Source organism: Bos grunniens, chromosome 15 (assembly GCF_055505025.1).
Source record: "Bos grunniens cultivar Pamir isolate PY7600 chromosome 15, Bosgru_T2T1.0, whole genome shotgun sequence".
NCBI lineage: Eukaryota > Metazoa > Chordata > Mammalia > Artiodactyla > Bovidae > Bos > Bos grunniens.
The window spans coordinates 45,528,131-45,548,027 of NC_141179.1; the positions used below are offsets into that span (position 1 = coordinate 45,528,131).

Consider the following 19,897-nt stretch of genomic DNA (forward strand, 5'->3'; position numbering starts at 1 on the left):
GAGTAAACTGTGGTCTATAGAGATTTGAAAAGTTCATCATTGTCATATATGTTATTGTTAACTAAGCTCAAAACTAGAACCTATATTCCATTCCCTAATTGTTGACTACAGCTGAAAGCACATAGTTTCCATGCAATCGTCCAAACAAGAAAATCAAATATCATAATTCATACTGGATTTATTATATCTGGGAAAATATCTGAAGGGGGACAAATTATTTTTTCATTTAAAAATATTTATTGAACACTTTGTATTTATCAAACACTTATCTAGGTATTTGTGAGCTTCTTGAGCTTCACTAAAAGAAACAAGAACACTGCCCTCGTACATTGTACATTCTATTGTGGAGGGCAAACAATTTGAAAAGAGGAAAAAATAAGAGTAAGTAAGCAAGAAATTTTAGACAATGCTAAGTGCCATGCAGAGAATTAAAATATGGTGATTTGATAATGAATTTGTGGCTGATTTTAAATTGGTCAAGGGACTTCCCAGGCGGTCCAGTGGTTGAGAATCCACCTTCCAATTCAGGGGACTCCAGTTCCATCTCTGGTTGGGGAACTAAGATCCTACATGTTGCAGGGCAACTAAGCCCAAACTCTGCAACTACTGAGCCCGCACACCTCAACTAAAGAGCCCTGTGCCACAGCAAAGAGCCCACATACTGCAACGAAAGATCCACACACCACGACTAAGACCTGATGTCTTAGTTGTGTCAAAAAGTGACATCTTGACCTGATGTCAAAAATAAATAAATAATACAAATAAAATAAATTTATCAGGAGAAACCTCTGTGTAGAGGGAATGACTTAGCAGCAGCAGAGGGAACATTTAAAGTAAAGTATAAATGACACAAGTGAAGATGAAGTTGGAACATTCTAAGTGCAATGGGAACAATAAAAAGTTTTAAACAGAAAGTCATACTCTAATTTACTTAATAATAAGATAATTCCAGCAAATCTAGGGGGACTAAACTGTAGAGGAGTAAGAGAATTAGCAGAAAACCTTGCTAGAATGTTTTATCAATAGTAGTCCAAGTGCAGTATGATGCTGGCTTGGGTGGCAGCAATAAGGAATGAGAACAGTGGGCAGATTAGAGAAATAATTGATGTGTTAAAGAGTAATTTGTTGTTGGGTCAAGAGAAATGTGAAGACAATGCCAATATAAGAATTTTTTTAAAAGAGAAGAAGTTCAACTAAACTGCAGCTACCTATAGTTTTGAGGTTGTTCCAGGATCCCAGGAAGAAACAAGCCAGACCACTTGAAAAAGCAAATACAAAACAATGAAAAAAATCAGCAAGTACTACTAAATATCAAATAGTACATCAGAAGCACTACTATCAAATATCAAAACCTGCTACTGGAGGGACAAGAAATGTCATCAATTTTGAAAGGAACAGAGTTGATCATGTGTAGACTCCTGAACTGCCAATTGGAACATTTCCTACTTAAAAAAAAAAAAAACCTCAACATTGAAATCTTCCACTAAATACACAGATAAATAACTATCAGTACTTTATTTTCACCTGATTCTTAGTCAGCTATGAAAACTTCATACTCTATGAAGCGATAATTAAAATCAATGCAATTAATCAAATATTTATATTAATTAACTTCATAATAATAATGTAAGAATGCTATATCTCTGGGCTTCCCTTATGGCTCAATGGGTAAAGAATCCACCTGTAATGTAGGAGACACAGGAGACTCAGGTTTGATCCCTGAGTCTGGAAGATCCCCTAGAGTAGGAAAAGGTAACCCACTCCAGTGTTATTGCCTGGATAGAGAAGCCTGGCAGGCTAAGAGTCAGACATGACCGAGTGACTAAGGACACAAGCTAAACCTCTGGTTTCATTAATTAGTCTCAGGATTGTGTCAGAGGCTCAAAAGACACAAATCTATAATAAATCTTATATTTGTGTAAGAAAATATATACATGAAAGACTCAGTTGAATTCAAAATATGATACGAATGCTGGTATGATATAGAAAGCATGACATACAGGGCTGCAATGAAAAGAGAAGATTAAAGAGCCAAAAGATCTAGGGATAAAATCCAGGTCTGCCACTTACTAACTAGGTGATCTTGTAAAAGTTACAAAATCTTTCTAAGATGCAATGTCCTTATTTTAAAAATTGAGAAAATAATAATACTTATTTCACATGGTCACCGTGTTAAATGGTATAGGTTAACACACCTAGCAATGGATGACAATGAATGAATAATTCATAAATGAGAATCATGTGAAGTAAGTAAGTATAAGCTTCCACTACCAGTGCAAAAGGACATTTATAAATCAACAATAGTGGATGAATGTTACCTACTTGTCTACCGTTATGATGGAGACAGACTCGAGGAATCACTCGTGTATAGCAGGGCTTATTTTTGCAGGATTTAGGAGCATTAGAGTACAAGAAAGACCATAAATGCCTCAGCATCAGACATACACAGGTTTGTTAATATCCTATTGAAAATCCAGTGGGAGAAAATCTAATGAGATTGAGAAAATTAGATGTGTCTTCATGTTCCTACATGATTATGCTTGCTAAGATATTTATTAAGGTCTCAAGGGCTTCATTTATTCTCTTCATTATTTACATACACATTATAACTACAAAGATCTAATTAGGTTTGAAACTTGATTTGGACCAATATAATTAACATAGGCTATGCTGTGATCATCTGTGACATTTCTGAGAAGCAATCATGACTAGGTACCTAGAACTATTTTCTTGAGCTCGGTCCTATGGTTCCTGTTTAGGCATACCTGGGAAAGTGCAGGAAGAGTCAGATGCTTTTCTCTGTGTCAAAATGACCCACAATTTAATTCAGACTTGGCATTTCCCACTTATCATAGGGTTTCCTCAAATCCTGAATTCTTGAGATAGATGCCGAATTATCAAAAATACTTATTTCCCATAATAAAAAGGAAGCAGACTCATAAAGAACAAACTAGTAGTTACCAGTGGAGAGAGGGAAGCAGGGAGGGGCAATACAAGGGTAGAGGAGTACAGGTAAAAACTATTAGGTATAAAATAAGCTATAAGGATATATTGTACTACACATGGAATATAGCCAATATTTTATAATAACTGTAAATGGAATATAACCTTTAAAAATGTGAATTACTGTATTATATACCTGTATATGATATTGTACTGTCAGGCGAGTGTATACTCCTCAGTTCTGTCTCGTCACAACAAAGATTTGGAGTGACGGACATTAAAGCCCTCGGTGTGTCACAGCTCTCGGGTCTTGGACAGACCATGTTATTTAAGCCAATTTATTCACTCTCCTCTTTCACTTTCATCAAGAGGCTCTTTAGATCTTCTTTGCTTTCTGTCAACTGCATATCTGAGGTTATTGATATTTTTTCTGGCAATCTTGATTCCAGCTTGTGCTTCATCCAGTCCAGTATTTCTCATGATGTACTCTGCATATAAGTTAAATAAAGAGGTGACAATATACAGCCTTGACATATTCCTTTCCCAATTTGGAGCCAGTCTGTTGTTCCATGTCCGGTTCTAACTGTTGCTTCTTGACCTGCATACAGATTTCTCAGGAGGCAGGTCAGGTTGTCTGGTGTTCCCATCTTTTCAAGAATTTTCCACAGTCTGTTGTGATCTACACAGTCAAAGGCTTTGGTGTAGTCAATAAAGCAGAAGTAGATGTTTTTCTGGAACTCTCTTGCTTTTTCGATGATCCAGCAGATGTTGGCAATTTGATCTCTGGTTCCTCTGCCTTTTCTAAATCCAGCTTAAACATCTAGAAGTTCACAGCTCACATACTGTTGAAGCCTAGCTTGGGCTTCAACAATTTTGGGCTTCAAGTAATTTTGAGCATTACTTTACTAGCATGTGAGATGAGTGCAATTATGTAGTAGTTTGAACATTCTTTGGCATTGCCTTTCTTTGGGATTGGAATGAAAACTGACCTTTTCCAGTCCTGTGGCCACTGCTGAGCTTTCCAAATTTGCTGGCATATTGATTGCAGCACTTTCACAGCATCATCTTTTGGGATTTGAAATAGCTCAACTGCAATTCCATCACCTCCACTAGCTTTGTTTGTAGTGCTGCTTCCTAAGGCCCACTTGACTTTGCCCACTTGACATTCCAGGATGTCTGGCTCTAGGTGAATGATCACACCATTATGATTATCTGGGTCGTGAAGATCTTTTTTGTATAATTCTTCTGTGTATTCTTGCCACCTCTTCTTAATAGCTTCTGCTTCTGTTAGGTCCATACCATTTCTGTCCTTTATTGTGCCCATCTATGCATGAAATGTTCCCTTGGTATCTCTAATTTTCTTGGAGAGATCTCTAGTCTTTCCCATTCTATTGTTTTCCTCAATTTCTTTGCATTGATCGCTGTGGAAGGCTTTCTTATCTCTCCTTGCTATTCTTTGGAACTCCATTCAGATGGATATATCTTTCCTTTTCTCCTTTTGCCTTTCACTTCTCTTTTTTTCTCAGCTATTTGTAAGGCCTCCTTAGATAACAATTTTCCCTTTTTGCATTTCTTTTTCTTGGGGATGATCTTGATCACTGCCTCCTGTACATGTCATAAACCTCCATCTATAGTTCTTCAGGCACTCTATCAGATCTAATCCCTTGAATCTATTTCTCACTTCCATTGTATAAGCATAAGGGATTTGATTTAGATCATACCTGAATGGTCCAATGGATTTCCCTACTTTCTTCAATATAAGTCTGAATTTGGCAGTAAGGAGTTCATGATTTGAGCCACAGTCAGCTCCTGGTCTTGTTTTTGCTGACTGTATAGATCTTCTCCATCTTTGGCTGCAAAGAAAATAATCAATCTGATTTTGGTATTGACCATCTGGTGTTATCCATGGGTAGAGTCTTCTCTTGTGCCACAGGCTCCTGGACACACACAGGCAAGCCTGGGTCAGTCTCTTGTGGGGTCTGCTCCCTTCTCCTGGGTCCTAGTGTACGCAAGCTTTTGTTTGTGCCCTCCAAGAGTCTGTTTCCTCAGTCCTGTGTAAGTTCTGGTGGCTCTATGATGGGGTTAATGGAAACCTCCTCCAAGAGGGCTTATGCAATACCCAGGTCTACTGCACCCAGAGCCCCTGCCCCTGCAGCAGTCCACTGCTGGCCCGTACCTCTACAGGAGACACTCGGACACAGTGCTGGCTCAGTCTCTGTGGGGTCTATGGGTCCTGGTGTGCACAAGGTTTGTTTGAGCCCTCTGAGCATCTCTGGCAGGTATGGGGTTTGTTTCTAAACACGATTTTGCCCCTCCTACCTGGATGTACTCTAAGAAGTAGAATTACTGGGTCAAAAGGTTTATACAGTTTAAATTCAAATAGATACTGCCAAATTAAACTTTTAAAAAATTGTATCATTTTAAAATAATGTTTTACATTAATAATCTATTAGATTAAATTTTTAGTTGTTTATTTGATCTACTAAGTTCTAAAAGTCTTACATTATGATTGTAGATTTTTCAGTGTTTCATAGTCTTTTCAGATTTTGCTTTAAATATTTAGACACTGTATTATCAGTTATATAAATATTTAACACTACCCTAAATTCCATGCAAATTAGGCCTTTTGTTTTTATAAACCCTTTAAAAATATCTGTGTTGATTTGTTTTTTTTTTCTAATTTTATTTTATTTTTAAACTTTACATAATTGTATTAGTTTTGCCAAATATCAAAATGAATCCGCCACAGGTATACATGTGTTCCCCATCCTGAACTCTCCTCCCTCATCTGCAATATCTGAGTATATACATTCCCTCACTCCTTAATTAACCATTGGTATTGTCAAACTTGTCCATGTATACATCCTATTTCTGTTCATTCACATCGCAAATTTTAATGCTTTGTTGACATTATCTACCAAGGTCTGGAATTATTTTGTTTCTATAATTTTGTTTGTTCATTCCATCTTCTTGTGTTTTTGTGTTTCCTTAGTTTCTCTCTCTCTTCATCCAGAAAAATATGGATTGTGAGAAATAAAAATGTTGGTGTGTTTCCATGATATGAAAGTTTCTCTAGATTCCCTCTTGCTTGAATCATATAGTTTTAAAATATAGAATTTTGTATAGATAAGAATTTCCCACCTCACAACTTAAAGTTGCTTCCTATCTTCTTGCCTCCTACATTGCTGATGAAAAGTCTGATATCAATATTCTGTCCTTCTGGAGATAGACATTGCTACTTACAGAAACGTTCAGAGTGTTTTCTATGTTTAATCACACAATTTTAAAGATAGCGCTTTTGTGTCACTCCTCATACTTGGTACTGAAGGAGATCTTTCTCATTGCAGACTCTTGTCTGGTCAGCACTAAAATGTTTTCTTTAATTATGTCATTATGCATTACTTCTCATCTCTCACTTCTCCATTTTCACTCTGTCTCTGTGACTCCCACTAGATAAATGTTGAAGCTTCTTGATCTGTCTTCCTCAGCTTTTACCTTTTCTTTTCTTTCTTCTACACCTCTTTGACCTTTTGTGCTACATCTTGGGCATATTCTTCAGTTTTGTTTTTTGTCTCACTAATAGAGTCCTCCCTTCCTATGTCCATTTGGATGTTTAACTCATCTGTTGAGGGTTTGTTTTTTTTTTATTTCAACAATAAACTTCTCCAACATCTCAAGTTGATTTTTATGCATGTAATATATTCTTATTTTCCTCTGAGTATATTAATTATACTTATTCTAAAGTCTTCATTCTAGTTATTTTATTAACTCCTTCCCTTAGGCATTGGATCTTCTGATGATTACATTTAGTGTTTTCTTTCATAGCATTGGGTTTTGTTTTATTTTTTTCTTGATGATTAACTCTTTCTTGTTATTTGGTCAACTTTATGTTTTCAATTATCTATTAGCCTTTATATGGATGCCATAAACATTTACCAACGCTACCTCAGTGCCTCTGAGACAAGATGTACTGTCAGATAGGAATTCCAAGGGGCTGGGCTTCTGAATTTTTTCCTATTCTTATTCTCTCTGGATGCTGCCAGCTGTTTGGAATGCTACCTTTGCTACTTGGACCCAAATAATCCTTTGCATTTCCCTCCCAGGGAAAAGGCCTGAAACAGATTCCTGTTTGAAGTAAGTTAGAGTGGAACAAATTAAAGTGCCTAATTTCTCTATTGGGATATCTCAGAAAATGACCCTATTTATTGTCCAGTAGATTTCTTCTTCTCACCTTTACTACTGCTTCCAAAACACTATCATTCTAGAACTTTCTCAGTAGTTTTCTCCTTTAACTTTGCTTCAATTCAGTTTCATCTGCTTTTTATCTTTCTAGGAATACTAGTAATTTGGACCCATTAAATATCCTTTTCTGGTTTTCTAGAATTGCTATTAGTTCACTGATTTCATATACATTTCTTATCATGAATTTGGATCAGGAACAAGAAGTTACAATATGCTCTCAGGTTGTCACTTTAATCCAATCTCTAGGTGGGAGTCATGGACTCTGTCTTTATAGATGTCTTGTTTAATCCCTGTTGGACAGGAGAAAGCACACTTGACCCTGAAGCCAAGTGAAAAAGGGAGATTGTGAGACAAATTGTAAAATAATTAAGGGCAAGCAGAGAATGCAATGAGAGCAATCAAAAACAATGAGGCTGTTATTTCAAAACATCCAGTCTAAAAAGGAAGAGATGATTTGGAAATAAGAGGTGTTAATGGAGAGAAACTGTAAAAAGGAATACGTGCATCCCTCTCTTCACACTGTGAGTTTTAAAATACAAATAAGAGGATTCCAGGGAGGAGAGAGGTTTAATTATGTCCAGGAATTTCAGGAATATTGGGGAAAGGAAGAGTGGGAAGGGTGTTCCCAGAGGTAGTAGACATAGGGGATGTATAGCAGAGAAACAAACTCGGGCAAAAGTAAGGAAGTCAGAAGTATGAGAAGAAAGGGGGAAATGGCACATGGATTTGCCCAAGGCAAGGCTGAAAAGCAAAATTTCACACACTGGAAAGAAGGTAGAGGAAAGGAAGTTGGACAGAGATTGTGTTTGCAAGTAGAAGAGACATAACTAGCTCCAAAATTCAAGATGAAAACTTTATGCGTTACACTTCTAACTCAGAAAGCTTTCTCCTAGATACTAGTGTTTATGAACACCAAACTTTGGTAGTGTAATAGAGGAAGAGGATCAAGGAATATGGAGGTTAGTGAGAAAGCCAGAGAAAGAGTAGTTTAGAACAACAACAACAACAACAAAAAGTCTCACAAGCATAAAATGAGAAAGGAGGTTGTATTATTTTTCCATAGAAATCTGGTTTAAGAGAGAAATTGTGCAAATGCATCTTTATTTTGTGCAAATTTTGAGACAAGTGATTAATGAAAGCCAAAAAAGAAAGAAAAGGGAAGGAAGAAAAGAGAGAGAAAGAAAGAAAGGGGAGGGAGGGAGGAAGGAAGGAAAGAAAATAGAAAGGAGATTGAATCCTCCTGGTCTGCCAGAGAAAAACAGAAAAGGTACATAAGGAAACTTTCATGGACTTAGTTGACATAATAGTATGATTACAGTATGAGGATGAGGAATCAAAAGGTATAAATTGAAATCAACACTCCAATATTTAGTAATTGTCTAACCTTGGGAAAGTCTATTTGAATCTTATATTCCATATTTGTAAAATATGGATAAAACCAGATTGGGATTTTCTTGAATATCTAGTGGGATAATATGCTACAAGGATTATTTAGATTGTACTATGTTACATTACTTCACAATGATACTAGAAATATTAGTTGATCATCTTTAGAGGATGCCAGAAAATGACTCATTATTCTTCAAAATGACTGATAAAGAAAAAGAAACAAGTATTTGTCTTATCTTTCCAATATCAAATATACTGTGAGGTACTTAGAGAGTTGATGAAAAAAAAATCTTTATAAAATAGTTCTAGTTGATAAACACAGAAGAAAAAATAAAATTAGAACATCATCATTTTATAACCATTAATTAAACAGTGGATCTAGGCAATCATTATCAAGGGCTATTTAAAATCATTAAATGAAAAAATATGAGGAACTTTGTACTGAATGGGTCTGAACCCACTTACTAATTTTAAAGTCATAGAAAGGACAATCAGACATTATGTGCCTCATGATATGATGCAATAGGAAGTATACAAACTTACTATAAAATTTCTTGCCAAAAAAATCTAACCTCAATCTGATTAAGACTCTATCTGGATGTGCCTATCAGCTCACAGGTCACACAGAGGTCATAGGAACACATTAGAGGAAATAGTTATGTAATCAGTGAAACACATAATGTAGAAAATTCTAGAGGACTAAATAGCCAATTTCTTCAACAAAAATAATTGTATGAACAAGAGAAAAGGAAGTTATAGCTTTAAAATACATGACATATAACAACTAAATGAAATGAGTAGAGCACTTTTAAATTTTAATAACACAATTGTAAAAAAAAATTCTAAGACAATTGGGGAAATTCAAACACCAAATTAAAAAAAAAAAAAACATTTATTTATGGCTGCACTGGGTCTTCATTGCTGTGCACAGGCTTTCTCTAGTTGCAGCAGGCAAGGACTACATTGTGGTGCCTGGTCTTCTCATTGCACTGGCTTCTCTTCTTTCGGAGCACGGGCTCTAGACTGTGGGCTCAGCAGTTGTTGCACACAGGCTTAGTTGCTCCACAACATGTGGGATCTTCCCAGACCAGGGATCAAACCCATGTCCCCTGCATGGACAGTGGATTCTTAACCACTAGGCCACAGGGAAGTCCCTCAAACACCAGATATTTGATATTAAAGAATTACCAGTTTGGGGGTTAATAATGATATTGGTTTCCCAGGGTCTCAGTGGTAAAGAATCTGCTCACCAATGCAGGAGATGCGGGTTTGATCCCTGGGTTGGGAAGATCTCCTGGAGGAGGAAATGGCAACTCATTCCAGTATTCTTGCCTGGAAAATTCCACGGACAGAGGAGCCTGGTGGACTACAGTCCATGATGTCACAAAGAGTTGGACACAACTGAGCAATGAAACCACCACCACCAGTGCTATTTTGATCATGTTTTTATGAGTCCTTATAAGGCAACCCACTCCAGTGTTCTTGCCTGGAGAATCCCAGGGATGGGGGAGCCTGGTGGGAGGCTGTCTATGGGGTCGCACAGAGGCGGGCACGACAGAAGTGACTTAGCAGCAGCAGCAGCATAAGGTGTATACTGAATTGTTTGTAGATGAAATAAAATAATTCAAATTAAGATTGTAGATAGAAATGCTTAAGACACACCGAAATGCACTCATCAATGAATTTGGTAAAGTTTCACAATACAAAATTAATATATAGAAATCTGTTGCAGTTCTATAGCTATGAACTATTAGAGAAATTAAGAAAATAATCCCATTGACCATTGCATCAAAAAGAATAAAATAACTTGGAATAAATCTCTGTGGAATTTAAAGACCTATACTCTGAAAATGATAGAACACTGACAAAAAAACTGAAGACAATACAAACATATGGAAGATATACCTTGTTCATGTGTTAGAAGAATTAATATTTTTAAATGATCATGTTACCCAAAGCAATATATAGATTGAATTTAATCCCTATTAAAATGCCAGTGGCATTTGAAAAGACCCTGATGCTGGGAAAGAGAGAAGGCAGGAGGAGAAGGGGACAACAGAGGATGAGACGGTTGGATGGCATCACCGACACAATGGACATGAGTTTGAGTAAACTCCAGGAGTTGGTGATGGACAGGCAGGCCTGGCAAGCTACAGTCCATGGGGTTGCAGAATCAAACATGACTGAGTGACTGAACTGAGAATAAATAATTCTAAAATTTGTATTTAAACAAAAAGACCCAAGCAGAGAAAACAATCTTGAGAAAGACAAACTGAGGTGGAGATATAGATGCTCCTTGGTTTCAGACTGTACCACAAATCTACTGTCATCAAAACGGTATGATATTGGCACAAAAACAGACACACAGACAGAACAGTATAAATAGTTCAGAAACCCACTCACTCATGGTCATTTAATCTACAACAAAGGAGGCAAGACAGTACAATGAGGAAGAGACGGTCTCTTCGGTAAATGATGCTGGAAAAACTGGATAGCTGCATACGAGAGAACTAAAACATTCTCTCACACTGTATACAAAAATAAACTCAGATGGACTAAAGAACTAAATGAAGACTGAAAACCATAAAGTTAGTAGAAGAAAACATAGGCAGAACACTCTTTGATATAAATTATAGCGTTGTTTTTTTTTTGATCTATCTCCTAAGGCAAAGGAAACAAAAGCAAAATTAAACAAAGGGGAACTAAGTAAACTGAAAAGCTTTTGTACAGCAAAGGAAACCATCAGCAAAATTAAAAGACAACCAACTGAATGGTGGGAAATATATGACTGATAGGGGTTAATATCCAAAATATGTAAGCAGCTGATACAGCTCAACATAAAAAAAAAAAAAAAAAAAAAACTAACTGAAAAATGAGCAGAAGACCTGGATAAACGTTTTTCCAAATGTATATAGGTTGCCTATAGGCACATGAAAAGATGTTCAACTTCGCTACTCATCGGATAAATTCAAATCAAGACCTCATATCTGTCAGAATGGATATAGTCAAAAAGACCACTCTTAACAAATTGCAGCAAGGATGTGGAGAAAGGAAGCCTTTGTTGGAGGGAATGTAAATTGGTGCAGTCAATTTACAGTGGAAATAGTTTGGAGGTTTCTATAAAAACTAAAAATAGAACTACTCTATGATCCAGCAATTCCACTCCTGGGTATATATCCAAAGAAAATGAAAATACTAACTCACAAAGGTGCATGAATCCCAGTGTTCACAGCAGCAGTATTTACAACAGCCAAGATATGGAAGCAGTCTAAGTGCCCATCAATAGGTGAATGGGTAAAGAAGAAGTGGTATATATATACCATGAAATATTACTCAGCCATAAAAAAATAAATTTTGCCATTTGCAACTATATGAATGGACTTAGAGGATGGGCAATGCCAAAGAATGATCAAACTACTGCACAATTGCACCCATCTCACACGCTAGTAAAGTAATGCTCAAAATTCTCCAAGCCAGGCTTCAGTAATACGTGAACCGTGAACTTCCAGATGTTCAAGCTGGTTTTAGAAAAGGCAGAGGAACCAGAGATCAAATTGCCGACATCTGCTGGATCATGGAAAAAGCAAAAGAGTTCCAGAAAGACATCTATTTCTGCTTTATTGACTATGCCAAAGCCTTTGACTGTGTGGATCACAATAAACTGTGGAAAATTCTGAAAGAGATGGGAATACCAGACCACCTGACCTGCCTCTTGAGAAACCTATATGCAGGTCAGGAAGCAACAGTTAGAACTGGACATGGAACAACAGACTGGTTCCAAATAGGAAAAGGAGTATGGCAAGGCTGTATATTGTCACCCTGCTTATTTAACTTCTATGCAGAGTACATCATGAGAAACGCTGGGCTGGAAGAAGCACAAGCTGGAATCAAGATTACCAGGAGAAATATCAATAACCTCAGATATGCAGATGACACCACCCTTATGGCAGAAAGTGAAGAGGAGCTACAAAGCCTCTTGATGAAAGTGAAAGAGGAGAGTGAAAAAGTTGGCTTAAAGCTCAACATTCAGAAAACTAAGATCATGGCATCTGGTCCCATCACTTCATGGAAAATAGATGGGGAAACAGTGGACACAGTGTCAGACTTTATTCTGGGGGGCTCTAACATCACTGCAGATGGTGACTGCAGTCATGAAATTAAAAAACACTCCTTGGAAGGAAAGTTATGACCAACCTAGACAGCATATTGAAAAGCAGAGACTACTTTGCCAACAAAGGTCCATCTAGTCAAGGCTATGGTTTTTCCAGTGGTCATGTGTGGATGTGAGAGTTGGACTGTGAAGAAAGCTGAGCGCCGAAGAATTGATGCTTTTGAACTGTGGTGTTGGAGAAGACTCTTGAGAGTCCCTTAGATTGCAAGGAGATCCAACCAGTCCATCCTAAAGGAAACCAGTCCTGGGTGTTCATTGGAAAGACTGATGTTGAGGCTGAAACTCCAATACTTTGGCCACCTCATGCGAAGAGCTGACTCATTGGAAAAGACCCCAATGCTAGGAGGGATTGGGGGCAGGAGGAGAAGGGGACGACAGAGGATGAGATGGCTGGATGGCATCACCGACTTGACTTTCATGAGTTTGAGTGAACTCTGGGAGTTGGTGATGGACAGGGAGGCCTGGTGTGCTGTGATTCATGGGGTCACAAAGATTTGGACACGACTGAGTGACTGAACTGAACTGAACTGAACTGATGCTTAGTGAAATAAGCCAGACAGAGAAAGACAAATACTGTGTGTTATCACTTATATGTGGAATCTAAAAAATAAATGAATATCACAAAACAGAAACAGACCCACAGATATGAAGAATAAACTAGTGGTTACTAGTGGGGAAAGGGAAAATTGAAGGGGCATGATAGGGAATTTAGGGGTACAGCTACTATGTATAAAGTAAACTAGAAGGATATATTGTGCAGCACAAGCAATATAACCGATATTTTATAGTAACTTTAAATGGAGCATAACCTATAAAAATTTTAATCACTGTGTTGTACATCTGAAACTAATATAGTATAGTGAGTCAACTATACTTCAAAAATACATATAAAATTATAGAGTTGTAAAAGATATAAAATGGGCCAAATATAAGTTATTGTTGAAGAAAAGTGATAGGTACATGGAGGTTTGTTACACTATTCTCTCTTCTGTTAAAGAGATTTTAAATTTACCACCATAAAAAGTTAAAAGGATAAACAATCAAGTAGAAATATGAGCAGGGGATACAAAACTATAATACCTGGAAAAATAAATACTAATTACCACTAAATACATCTGAAATATTTGATGTCACCAATAATTAGGCAAACTAAAAATTAACAATGGTGACTTATGGTACAGGTTATATCTTTGCACATAGTGAGAAAGTTGATACACCAGCTCTACAATGTATTAGGTTCCTAGACTTCTATCTCTCCACTCAGTGATCCTTACCTTGCTTTGGGGCCACAGAATGATTGCTCCAGTTTTGACCATTTTGTTCATTTTTCAGGAAGGAGGAAGGGGAAAAGTCCAGAGCCAAAAGATTTATGTCAGCTGAGTCCATCTAAACTTTTTTAGAGTATCCCTTGAACCCTAAATCAACAAAAAGAGCTCAGTGACAAGGCCTGTTCATATACAGAGGAAGCTGGAAAATGTCATTTGTTTTGTGTTTAAATTAGGCACTTTGAAGAACCCAACAAAATCAGGGTTCTATTACCAAGAAAAAAGGGGTGAATATACATAGGATATACAACCAGAAAACTTCACCCTATAATTTCAGATTAGTCATTACTATTGTTACTTTATGCTTGGTTTTATATATATATATTTTTTTCTTTATATGTTTTATATTTCATTTTATATATATTATATATATTTTTTTCTTTATTCATCACAGCCTCTTACATCTCTCTCCTTCCTTCTGGACTTAGTTTCTTCTGATGTACTTTCTTCATTTATTGGCTCTCTTATCAATGATTGCTGATATTAAACCCTCTTAAGTGGTTTTTTTTTTTTCCCAAAAAATATCTTTGTTTTACTCTTATTCTTAAAGGATCACTTAGTTGGGCATAAAACTCTAGGTTAATCCTCAGCTCTTTGAAAATATTATTTTCTTTCTGTTTGTGGATAAAGCCTCAAATGATGTTCGAGTGTCCTTCTTTTCATAAGGAAGTCTTGACTCTTCCCTAAATTTGCAGGTCTCACAAACTTTAGGTTTTAAAACGTCTTTGTTTGCATGTGTATTAGTTGTCTGTTATATTTTTATAGACTTATTTTGTAGAGGGGTATAAGTTGCCACATGAAAGAGACTTCTAGTTTGAAATTTCGGTTTTGGGCAGGTAATTTGTAAGAGTTGATAGAAAATTTTTCATATTGCTATGTGGTCACATAGGGCATTGGCCAATCCACAGGTGCCTCTTACACAGTGACTGCATCCCAAAAACTCAGCCAGGGAAAAGGAAGACAGATATAATCAGAGCTTCCTCCCTGTGCCACATCATCTACCAGGTATAGAAACCAAGGTAATTTAATTTTGCCTTCCACAAATGCAAAAAATGGTGAAAGAATGCGGTTCACAAATACCTCAATGAATAGTATCCTAAATTGATTTTCTGAGTGTGCTACCAAATTATCTTTCCTCTAACACATGGCTATAACCATCCATTTACATTTGGAAAACAAGAGAAAGACAGATGTTTCAGGATATTCTGATAGGTTATTTGCAAGTATGTAGGAGAGTCTATCATTGCAAATGAGGACAACTTTGATATTCAATCCTCTTGTAGAACATGGTAACCTGTCCCAAGAAGCAAGTACTGTTTGCAAATGGAAGCCTTAAGTCACCAACCTCTTGGCTTGCCAGATAAACTCTGGGGGAAGCAATGAATTGACGTGGGTGTAAAGGGACATGTACTATTGCTTGATCAAGAGTATGCTTCTGTGGTTGACTCCCCACATCTTTCAAAGATCTTTGCAAGAAACCACATTCAGAAACATCATTTGGACATGGTTGAATGCCTCATGTCTTGGTTAATGAGTAACCTTCTTTTAAGTTGGTATATTTCTGCTCTCACAAAGCTTTCTATTTTGGTTCTCTTCAGTCTCTCTAAAATTTCAGGGAAAAATTCTGAGTTTCAAAATGCATATAAGCAAGAAGAAGCTCATTTTACTATTTGGAATAATCTTTTTGGAACAGAGTAAATCTGCAACTCTCTCTCTCCCCAAAGGTAAGTTCTAGGAAGTGTATCACTATCTTTGAAGAAATAACCTTTGCTGGCAGTGGGGTGGGTATTACAGTTTCACTCCATATTCCTTTGGGAGAACAGGAGAAGCAAATATATTCTGGAGATCTAATTAGATTTCATGTAATTAATTTGGACTTCTCTCCTGCAATCATCATTGGAGAAGGAAATGGCAACCCACTCCAGTGTTATTGCCTGGAGAATCCCAGGGACGGGGGAGCCTGGTGGGCTGCCGTCTATGGGGTCGCACAGAGTCAGACATGACTGAAGCAACTTAGCAGCAGCAGCAGCAGCCTGCAATCATCATATTAAAGTGAATAGAAAATTTATGGAATACAAAATACAACTTGGATAAGTTGCACTGATTTGGAAAAGACTGGAATTATTCATTTATTTGAACACATTCTACAATCCCATCTCCTTTAATGGAACAAATTCGAGAAATGAGCATAAATTTGGAAGCATTTGTAATCTTTTAAAAAATTATACTTTTTACTGTAGTTTGGTCTTCCCTGGTGGCTCAGCTGGTAAAGAATCCACCTGCAATGCAGGAGACCTGGGTTCAATCCCTGGATTGGGAAGATCCCTTGGAGAAGGGAAAGGCTACCCACTCCAGTATTTTGGCCTGGAGAATTCCACGGAGCTTATAGTCCATAAAGTCACAAAGAGTCAGACACAACTGAGCAACTTTCACTTACTGTACTTTATACAATATACTGCTATAAATAGAAGGTGTGAAGCCTGTTTACTGCAGTATATTTTGTATATAAATGATGTTTTTTTCTTCAAGTAACATAAGCTAAGAACAGTTCTTGGCAATCTTCTTCATAGTCAGATTTGTACTTCAAGAATCATCGTATTTTTTTATTTTTCCTTCAATGGGTTCAGGAAATACTAAATGTTATGTATACAAAGGTATTTATGATTCAGTTAACTGAAACAGCTAGAAAATAAGCTTTTGATTCAGCATTATGCCTGCTCTGGATTCAGAATCAAAAGACAGGGTTACATCCGTGCTTTGTCATTAATTAACTGTGCATCTCTTTGATTCTTCATTTTCCCATCTGTACTGTGGGGATAATAGTGCTTGATTTATAGTCAGAGAATGGAAATTAAATGAGAAGCTATTTGAAAAAGTTTTGGATATTTTAACATATTGATCTAAATAGCTATGCTTTCACAGATATTTTCTCAAGAAAAGTCATTTGTCCATCCTTCCAATTTTTCTAAGAGTCCACTGTATGTTAGGAATGTGCTAAGTCTTGGAAATACAGAGATGAATAAAACAGATTTTTTTCATTTTCATAGTAAATGAGGATACAGGAAAAGAATTTTCTATCCCACTATTTCATGGTGAAAACTATAAAAAGGGAGAGGAAAGGGTTTTACAGAGGAGAGACACTTAAGACAGTTTGAGGAAATCAAGGAAGACGCCTCAATTGAAGTGATCTCCAAGCTGAAGAATAGGGATTAGAGGATTCAACTAGGTAAAGAAGTGGGGCAAATGTGAGGCAGGGCATTCAGGCCTTCCAGGAGAACATGTGGAGAAGAATGACCTGCAGTAGGGACAGAAGGTGGATCTTCCCTGATTACCAAGCAGAATGATAAGTACATGGAGGTTCACTTATACTGTTCTCTCTACTTTTGGAGAGATTTTCACTTTTCCATCACAAAAAGGTAAAAGCATAAACAACCAAGTAGAAATATGAGCAAAGATACAAAACTTCAATACATGGAAAAATAAACACTAGTTACTAGTAAATAAATTTGAAAAATTTGATGTCACCGATAATTAGGCAAACTAAAAATTAACAATGCATTTTAAGCATCTTAATCTAGTCCATCTCTTAGCTGAGGAGTCCAAAATAAAACAAACAAAAAAAGGCAGAACAAACATTTGAGAGTAACTAAATGCAGATTTTTCAAGGATAAAATGTTTTTTCCATAAAAAGCAAAGGGTTCTTTTTCCCATTACCTAGTAATCCTTCTCCAGAGAAGGCAATGGGAACCCACTCCAGTACTCTTGCCTAGAGAATCCCAAGGATGGAGGAGCCTTGTAGGCTGCAGTCCATGGGGTCGCAAAGAGTCGGACACGACTGAGCGACTTCATTTTCACTTTTCACTTTCATGCATTGGAGAAGGAAATGGCAACCCACTCCAGTGTTCTTGCCTGGAGAATCCCAGGGATGGCGAAGCCTGGTGGGCTGCCATCTCTGGGGTCGCACAGAGTCGGTCGGACACGACTGAAGCAACTTAGCGGCAGCAGCAGTAACCCTTCTACCCTAACACCATTCTAGTATGTGAATTAACGTACCATCTCCTTTCTAGTCCACTATCATTAAACAATCTGTTACTTTCCACTCTTAGAATTAAATCTAATATTTGACTGTGCCAGGCACTACTGACCATGATCAGAGACTTCATCTCCTGGGTCAAGCAGAGGGAAAGATGCTAACACAAATACAGTGAAAGGCAGACTACAGGGGCTTCTCTGGTGGCTCAGTGGTAAAGAATCTGCCTGCCAATACAGGAGACATGGATTTGATCCCTGATCCAGGAAGATCCCACACGCCACAGAGCAACTAGGCCCATGCGCCACATCTACTGAGCCTCTGCTCCGGAGTCTGGAAGACACAACCACTGAGCCCATGTGCCCCAGCTACTGAAGCCTGCAAGCCCTAGAGCCCGTGCTCCACAACAAGAGAACCATTGCAATGAGAAGTCTGTGCACTGCAACCAGAGATACAGTGCCCCGCTTGTCGCAACTAGAGAAAAGCCCACAGAGCAACAAAGACCCAGCACAGCCAAAGAAATACATAAATAAATAAAATTACTTTTTAAAAAAGTTTAAGGCAAATTGTAGTATCACCCATTCAACCAATTAATTGAGCAACGTCTGGGCATCAGTCTAGTGGGTTTGAAAGAATAACCACAATGGAATGTAATAAGTGACACAGAAGCACAGAGCGCTCTGAGGAGCCTGTAAGGGGCCAAATGGCTTAGAATCAAAAGGGGACTGCATTCGTGCTAACCCGGTGGAGATCTACCTCTAAGGCCCTAAATCTTCATATCTGAAAAGTAGATCTTCACAATATGCAGGTTCTATGTGAAAAAGCTGAACAATTGCTTATACTGCAAATCACAGTAAATCCCACAAGTAATTTAAAGCCATTTTGTACTATTTCTACCTGCTCTACGTCTTCCAGTATGTCTTGCTCGGAAGAGTTTCCTGTATACCTCAGAACTAAGAGCTATCTAATCTCCAAATTTTTGTCTTTCCCCTCCCCAGTTTCCACTTGTGGGCAGAGTCCAGTGAAGTCACAGCCTTTGAATTACCTGAACATTTTCAGTCGCATCGTTGGGGGAAGGCAAGTGGCAAAGGGTTCCTACCCTTGGCAGGTGAGTCTCAGGAAACCTTCTCTGGTGGGATTATGAGCTGCCTCAATTGGATCTCTCAGAATCCCATGCTACTCATCAGTATGCTCCGTTCTGCTTAGTTCATCACCAGAGATCTCATGAGTGTGTACAAGGATCCAAGAGCCTCCTGATGTTCGTTAGTTGACTTCTAGAAAAGATGTGTTCAGAATAGTTACAAGCACTATTCGCTGACTCCAAAATTTAGAAATGCCATCCCAAACTTTCAGTCCCTAAGACAAAAATCCTGCTTCAAATTTGTAATTTAAAAAATAATTTTCTGATTCAATAAACATATTTAAAATATACCTATCTTGTTATCGTTAAAGATGATGAGGGAAGTCAAAGGTGTCATATCCATGGGTCTACTTTATGTTTGGGGTGTAAGGTTCATACCTATACCATAGGGCCCTTCAGAGAACAATCAAGAGTTTATAGTATATAGTTAGTCTCCTTAGTATACAGTTGGTGTCCTCAGAATTCTGTGTCAATGTAATTTCCTGGTCCTTCTGTGCCTATAGAAACAAGTTTCTGCTTCTGCCCCTAGACTATGGTTTTCTCATTTATCATCTTTGAAAGTCTCCCAATTTTCTTTACCCTGGGACCCATCTTGTCTCTTCATTTTGTAAGTAGAGAGATAGTTTTTTATTTTCACTTCTCTGAGTCAGTCATAT

The 19,897-nt window shown here is 37.5% G+C and overlaps 1 protein-coding gene across 2 annotated transcripts in view; it reads left to right on the plus strand.

Moving 5' to 3' along the window:
• OVCH2 (ovochymase 2) overlaps window positions 1-19,897 on the plus strand; it is a 276,389-nt gene that overhangs the window by 236,270 nt on the left and 20,222 nt on the right. For both annotated transcript variants that reach the window (XM_086340230.1, XM_086340232.1), the window contains one exon: window positions 19,099-19,208. In XM_086340230.1, coding sequence (XP_086196356.1) covers window positions 19,099-19,208 — 110 coding nt within the window. The remainder of the gene's footprint in view (window positions 1-19,098; window positions 19,209-19,897) is intronic.